At 39.6% G+C, this 7772-nt stretch overlaps 1 protein-coding gene across 1 annotated transcript; it reads left to right on the forward strand.

The window, feature by feature from the left end:
• The first annotated feature begins 698 nt into the window (after window positions 1-698).
• Window positions 699-6974, forward strand: CCNG1 (cyclin G1). The gene is made up of 7 exons (XM_081137456.1): window positions 699-938; window positions 2087-2350; window positions 3446-3699; window positions 4272-4350; window positions 4433-4531; window positions 4754-4948; window positions 5768-6974. Exons 2-6 carry the CDS (start codon window positions 2087-2089, stop codon window positions 4943-4945), a joined length of 888 nt encoding a protein of 295 aa, XP_080993582.1. The 5' UTR covers window positions 699-938; the 3' UTR covers window positions 4946-4948; window positions 5768-6974.
• Window positions 6975-7772: the final 798 nt, after the last annotated feature.

The raw sequence follows: 7772 nt of genomic DNA on the forward strand, positions 1-7772 counted from the left end.
TACTGCTTCACACACGGGTCTGCGAACTGAGATTCACAGTCATTCCAATGACCTTGCCCATGTGTTCTCTTAAGAGTGGACCACACGGTTTCATTGTTCGCCACTGGAAAACTACAACTTCTCTTTTTCAATTGGCTAACACGTACAATTCAGAAAATCGGTCCAAGACCAAGAATTTATGCAGCCCAACTCCACTGTCTGAAGAATTATACAAAAAAAGCAAAATAAGGCAAAGGTGAATTGATTTTCAAAGCTCACAAAGAGAAACCTCTGGAATTTCCTAAAGTGCCCCACAGAAAATCCACCACCTCTCCATCTATAGTGAAAAGGCAGGCTTAATTTTTTTTTTTTTTTAGTAACTAGCCTGGATACGTTTAGCCAGACGGGGCAGCACCGCCCTCCTAACCCACCGCGAACAAAAAGCCCCAGCACACCTGACCTTCTGGCCAATCCAGCCGCCAGCGGGCACCTTCCCCGGGCCGGGATTGGTGCGCGCGGCACCTAGTTCGCCCTCCTCTTCATTGAAAAATTCTCCAATGAGAGACGCTCAGAGGCAGGGGCGTGGCCTCAGGGGGCGGAGAATTTGCCTCCTTCTACAGACCAGTCCTCTTTGGTTCACCGGCGCCATCCATCAAATGAACTGCACCAATTAGCGGCGGCGATGCTCCCCAATCCTAGCGGGAAGGCCCCGCCCTCCAATATAATCCCGCGGAGGCCCGTCCTGGTCCCTTCGTCTCCAAGCTGACCCAGAGGAGGGCAGTGTCGTCTGGACGGCGCTGCGGAGACCTCCGCCCAGGACAGCTCCCCCTCCCCGGGCCGCTCCCCTCTCGCCCGCGAGTCCCCTCGCCTCTTGGGCCTCTCGGATCTGACACCGTGGGCTGAGGTGAGAGCAGGCCCGGGGAGGCGATTCCAGCAAAGGAGCCGCGTTCGCCATCAAGGTGAGCTGGGACTGCCGGGCTGACCTAGCGGGGCGCGTGGGGGCGGGGTTGGGGGGCACAGGGTTAGGGGTGAGTCTGGCCCGCGCCCCTTTCCCCGATTAGCTACCCCATTGCTGAAAGCAACAAGTCCGGGCTAGCCCGAGCCTGGAGGGGCGGGGCCAGATCCGACCTGTCTCAGATCCCAGGGGGTCTAAGTGTCTGCAGGCGGGTCGCGCGGGTCCCGGGGACCAGACCCGCGGCCAAAGAGTTGAACCCCTAACGTTATGTGTCCTCATTCGCCCACCCCTTCCGTAGCCCAACTCTGAAGTCCCCTGCGTTCCTGTCTTTCAGTTGTGTAGGGAGGGACCGTGTGTGTGTGTGTGTGTGTGTGTGTGTGTGTGTGTGTGTGTGTGTGTGTGTGTCCGTCCGTCCGTCCAGGGCTTAGCGTGGTGCCCAGGACACAAATGTGCAATATTAATAGGTAATAAAATTATCAATACACTTTTCAATTTATTAATAAAAAACTCCCAGTCTCCCTCTTGCGGGCTAGATTAGCCTCCCAGCCCCTCCACGTGCTCCCATAACACCCTTAAACTTCCTTTCCTAACACCAATAAAAGTTCACAATTATTGAGCATCGTGTGCCAGGCACTGTGCTAAATTCTACAGGAATCGTCTCATTTAGTCTTCACAGCCAAAGAGACATATTGTTGCCTCATGTTGTTACAGACGTAGAAATAAGTTTATTAATATTGTCCAGTGTTGATTAGGCACCTACTGTATATGCTAAGCTCCACACCTAGGTGACCGCATGTATTCCACACAAGTCAGTGAGGTAGGTAGTGATAACCTCACACCCACTTTACAGATGAGGAACTAAAGACTAAGAAAAAGTATCTAATTTGAACAGTCTGCGTTGTTAATATGTGGCAGAATACATACTACCATCTAATTTCAAAGTTCTGGGATCCTGTGTTACAACTCATAGTTATTTTCTGACAGTGAATGACTTGAGTAAGTATTTCATGGAAGGTTTGCAACTTTTTAACATTGCAGTGACTTAGATTCACTAGCAGCTTTGGGGGTAGGGAAACATGTTATCAAGCTCTTGGCGCAACACTGTGCCGGAAGGGCTATTCTTACCCTTTCTGGGCTTTGTTCTATATATAGATGATAGAGGTACTCACAACAACTGACTCTCAGAAACTGCTACACCAGCTGAACACACTGTTGGAACAGGAGCCGAAATGTCAGCCAAAGGTCCCCGGCTTGAGACTCATTGAATCTGCGCATGATAAAAGCCTCAGGATGACTGCAAGACTAAGGGACTTTGAAGTGAAAGATCTTCTTAGTCTAACTCAGTTCTTTGGCTTCGATACAGAGACATTTTCTCTAGCTGTGAATTTATTGGACAGATTCCTGTCCAAAATGAAGGTATGTTTAAAGCTACGTTACCCTGAGTGTTTGTTTTTTATTTTAATCCTCAACTGAGGATATGTTTTACTGTTGAGAGAGAAGCATCAATGAGAGAAAAGCATCGGTTGGTTGCCTCCTGTCCATACCCAGACCAGGGATCAAACCCACAACCTAGGTATGTGCCCTGACCTGGAGTTGAACCCCAAACCTTTTGGTGTACAGGACGATGCAACCCTGCATGGGCCCTGACCAGGAATTGAACTGCCATGATCTCCTGGATCCTAGGTAGATATGCAACGGCTGAGCCAAGCCCAGCCGGGCTAAGTAACTTTTTTTTTTTTTTTTTAAACAATATGTGCAGGCATTGCCATTGAATCTATAAATGTTGCACAGATGAATAATAAACATCTGTCCCTTAGGTATATTACAGTCTTATATGAGAACGTTTGCACCAATAACTATCATACAATACAAGGCATAATAAGAAAAATAATTACATTGTGCCTCTTTAGATATTGCTGAAGGGGTTCCAAGAAGAGGAGAGTACAGACACTGGTAAAGGCTGCTTAAAATTTTATTTGAGCTGCAACTTAAGAGTGGAGAGAATTTTGACTGAATTTCACATTGTAGACATTCAGAAAATGATAAATTTAAAAGAGCTTGGTAATAGATAGAGCTTTACAGGCAGAGTGAAAGGTATATGCTATGTTTTAAAACACATGTATCACTACAAAGAAAACAGCCTAAAAAAAACAACATTGTGGAAAGTTTGTGCATAAGCTGTAAGGTGTTCCAGTCTTCATCTAAGCCTTTGACCACTTAACTTACCAACTGGAACACAGTGCTTATGGTTAGTTCCACTGTGGTGGTAAAAAGAATTTTTATGTGAACTCAAACATTATACAGCAGTTTAGTCCAGTTACTCCAAAATTGGTTCCAAGTGGGGTGCATAGGGTTGATAGACTACAGTTGATCTTGTTAATTCCTTCACAGTTGACAAATACACCTCAAAGATACATTTTCATAATGATGGGTCTGAGTTCTAGATTACCCTTTATGTTTTGTTTTTTTAATTGAAATAAGGTAAAGACATGGGCATTATTATCTTTTTAGGTACAGCCCAAGCACCTTGGGTGTGTTGGACTAAGCTGCTTCTACCTGGCTGTAAAATCAATAGAAGAGGAAAGGAATGTCCCACTGGCAAGTGACTTGATCCGAATCAGTCAGTATAGGTTCACGGTTTCAGACCTGATGAGAATGGAAAAGATTGTGTTGGAGAAGGTGTGTTGGAAAGTCAAAGCTACTACTGCCTTTCAATTTCTGCAGCTCTACTATTCACTCATTCAAGAGAACTTACCATTTGAAAGGTATGTGGTCTTTGTCTTGAACCGAGGATATTTGGAATCAGAATGGTCTTGTCTGGGTGATGCTTACAGTCAGTATCCTGAGAGAATTCCTACCAAAGGACCTGCGGCTCCTTGAATTTGACTTCACTGTCCAGCAGAAGTGAGACTTTAGTTGTCAGTAGTGTCTGGAAGTATGTGAAGGCTAGTTCTTGGGACTAATGGACATTTCAGCTTTTATTTATATTACATTTTCCATGTATAGACTGGTTAACTCATAGAACCTAGTAGGTAAGCATCTAACAGATTTATGGAAAAAGGAACTTCAGTAGATGCAGAAATAGATTAAAATAAAAGGAGACCTTGACAGTTGTGACATACTTTTTTTTTTTTTTTTCTCAAATCACTTAAAATTCATGTATAGTATCTTTAAGGAGTTCATGTCTCTGAAGGAAGGGGAATTGTTTACTTCAAATCATTAATCTTTTATAAGTGTGTATAAACTTTAAAATTGACTTCAATGGTTTTCTAAAAATTTGTCTTTTGACTAGATGTAAAATTCTCTACATAAAATTAATCTCATTTTCTTTTTAAAGGAGGAATAGCCTTAATTTTGAAAGATTAGAAGCTCAACTTAAGGCATGCCACTGCAGGATCCTATTTTCTAAAGCAAAGGTAAATATTTATATGAAGAGTAATCCTATTTATATACCTGTTTTTATAGTCAACATTTACTTTAAAATTATTTCTCTTTTAGCCTTCTGTGTTGGCATTGTCTATCATTGCACTGGAGATCCAAGAACAGAAGTGTGTCGAGTTAACAGAAGGCCTAGAATGTCTCCAGAAACATTCCAAGGTATGCCAAGGTCATTCCCGTTAACAGCTGTAAAAGAAACTAAATCGCTTGTACTGTGTCCTGACGTGAAATGAGATATCATGTGTTTGAAACTTAAGTAAGCTTATCTTCAAATATTTTTGACGTGGAAAGACACATGTTAAGAATGCAATTATTACTGTAGTTAAATACTATAGGACTTTTATTTTAATTGAGGAATGATTTCTTAAAATTTATGTACAGATAAATGGCAGAGATTTGACCTTCTGGCAAGAGCTCGTATCCAAGTGTTTAACTGAATATTCATCAAACCAGTGCTGCAAACCAAATGTTCAGAAGTTGAAGTGGATTGTTTCTGGACGAACTGCACGGCAACTGAAGCATAGTTACTACAGAATAGCCCACCTTCCGACCATTCCTGAAACGGTTCCTTAACTGGTAAACTGTGTTCACAGCTATTCTCCTCATAGAGAAAGTTTTCCAATGCTGTCATTGTCTTCTACAATTCGAGAATTAAGATCTGATTTTCAAAATAAATAAAATGCAGTTGAACTAGCAAAGGAGAAGTAACTTCCTGATCTAGTCAGCTAGTATTTTAGGGTATTAACTACATTCCAGGTACAACACCATTAACAGAAAGGAATTATCCTATCCAACCTTTGACCTATACATTAGCCATTTCATTAAATTATCAGCTTAGAAAACAGCATCCTCTTGAACAACCGGAATCTTAAAAGTAGCACTAAAACAGTAATTTTTAATTGTACATCATTTTGCTTTGTGTGGACTCAAGCTCTGGCTCATTTAAAATTATACAAGCCTGAGTAGGACAACAGGACCAAAAGTTTGAACCTTATATGAACTAATTTGAGACTGTTAGCTTATAAGCAAAATCAGTATGATCTTGGATGTTGTATTTAAAGAAAAAGTAAGTTATGGCAGATGGTCTTCATATTGGGCATTTGGATACCAGCAGGGTACGCTAGTTTGTATCATTGCTATAGCAGTTGGAACACTGGAAAGTAGTTACATGCCTGATTGTCACTGATGGATATTTTCTTGCCATCTAAATTTAACTCACTGTGGTGATTTAATTTTTTTCCTATTCAAAACCCAATGTTAACATTTAACAAGCCTACATGTGGCATGATTGTGAATCTTAAATATGGGCAGTACATCATTTTTAACAGTTAGTAGTATTTATGTTTGGCAAACTTCTGTTAACTTGATTTTTTGTTTGTTTGTTTGTTTAAATAGGATTATTACAGCAACAAAAACCCTTCTCTGAAGCCATTCACCGCAATCTTAGAGGCTGGATTCCATAATGTTGTAGTGAATTTAAGCTGTGAATTGTCAAAACATCACAACTGGATTAGCATTGATGTTCTCAGATTTGGGAAAACTGCCTAATTAATTATGCTGTAGTGGATGAAATTATGCTTAAATTTGAATTCACCTCAGGCATACAAAGCCAAGAACATAATGTGAAATGTTAATGACAAGTCTGGGAAGGTAAACTGTGAATCTCCATTTTTAATATTGATCCAACTTTCTATATTGCGTTGGTATATTTAGGTGGTATTAAAAATGGAAACCTACTTAATTTAAATGTAAAATTATGAGGTTTACATCAAAACCAATATTTCACAATTGCACTTTTAAGACATAAGAGTCACTATTTTAGGTGGTGAATATGGTTTCTTAGCACCCATCATGCAAGTAATCTGTTTTCCTTTATTGTAACATGGGAATTACATTTTATATAAAGCAGAACTACATACCTAGTAATTTTGGCATATTAATTTATCTAATTTTTTTTTTTTGTAGAAAACAAGTGATGTTTGTGTCCAGGAAAAATGTTTTTATACAAATCTGCTTTGGTATAGTCCCATCAAGAAAAATAGTTTTATTGTAATAGTGACTCAAAATAAATTAACATCACTCTGAAAACTTGCTAAGTTAACACTCCCGGAGTTTTACTAAAGACTCTTTCTATACAACTGCCATTGCTTCTTTGAATATTTATAATGAAGGGAATATACTTTCACTGATTTCCCCTGCTGCGAAAACAGGTCTTAGGTAAATATGCAGCTTCATAATCATGAGGTTGCTGAGGCAGCCTGCAGGATTTCCTGTTAAGTCAGTGAATACGAGATCTACAGTGTTAAAAGTGTTATAAAGGACTGGGTGTGATGTGTAGCCCGAGTCCATCCAAGATGACGGTACCCAATTCTGACATCATGTTAGGGATAAATACACTGAAAATAAACCAAAGAACCACAGTGTATCTTATACTTTTGTAAACAGTGTTTTGTAGGTAACTTTTCAGTTTTCCCAAAAGGCTGATACATTTCAATATTTTTATTACATCTGTGTTGATTCAGAGTTGGCAGAGGTGACCTAACCAACTACTATTGTTTTAGTACTAAAGAATATACACTTCAATAAAGTTAATTGAAATGCACTTCTTTGCTAGGTGGTTTTCTATTTGTTTCTCTTCTGAGTCAACAAATTATTTTGGCAATGTGACGGCAGAACCACAATAAAAAGCTATCTCGATTCAGTCTATTTAAAGTTAGCACTAAAGATGTACGGTAGCAGAAAAAAATCTCTTTAATCTCTTTAATAGTATGGCCATTACCCACTTGAAGCTTTACTCATGGTTTTTTAAAAATAAGACACATAATGGTAACACATATGCTTCATATGCATTAAAAAGTTATTTTTATGCACTTTGGTTATTTGTATCATTTAGACTCCTTGCTACTATGGATATCCTTAATACAACTTTACCCTTAGACTCAGCCCATCTGAAGTTTTATGCAAACCCTCTTTTCCAAATGGTGGCAGATAACTGCCAAGTGTTGTGTTGGCTTGCTTAGGTCAACTGGTAATTGTTGAATTAAAACAATATGTAATTTTGAACTGTTATGTTTAATGAAGTGAACTAAACAAAGTAGACACTACAAGGAATTACTAATGAAAGAAAAACTTAAATGTCTCAAATTAGATATTTAATAAGCCCTCTTTTCACAAGTGTTATTTTTAAAAAGGGTAGGTGAACCTTACCTGTACTTCCAATTATGTGACATACTACCTAAACAACAGACATTTCTGATCTAATATTTGTGGTTAGCAATAATAGTTTTTACTATCAGGTACTATTGCCAGATATTTTGTATCAGTCAGCTCATGTAATCCTCCAAACTGTATGAGGTTATCCCAATTTACAAATAAGCAGGAACCACAGAGAAGTGACTTG

Source organism: Miniopterus schreibersii, assembly GCF_964146895.1.
Source record: "Miniopterus schreibersii genome assembly, chromosome: 4".
Lineage (NCBI taxonomy): Eukaryota > Metazoa > Chordata > Mammalia > Chiroptera > Miniopteridae > Miniopterus > Miniopterus schreibersii.

Excerpts from the sequence above, each read along its gene's own strand:
- CCNG1 (XM_081137456.1), top strand. The coding sequence starts at position 2,087 with ATGATAGAGGTACTCACAACAACTGACTCTCAGAAACTGCTACACCAG. Across the intron at positions 2,351-3,445 it reads GATTCCTGTCCAAAATGAAG|GTACAGCCCAAGCACCTTGG; the intron begins GTATGTTTAAAG and ends TTATCTTTTTAG. Across the intron at positions 4,532-4,753 it reads GTCTCCAGAAACATTCCAAG|ATAAATGGCAGAGATTTGAC; the intron begins GTATGCCAAGGT and ends ATTTATGTACAG.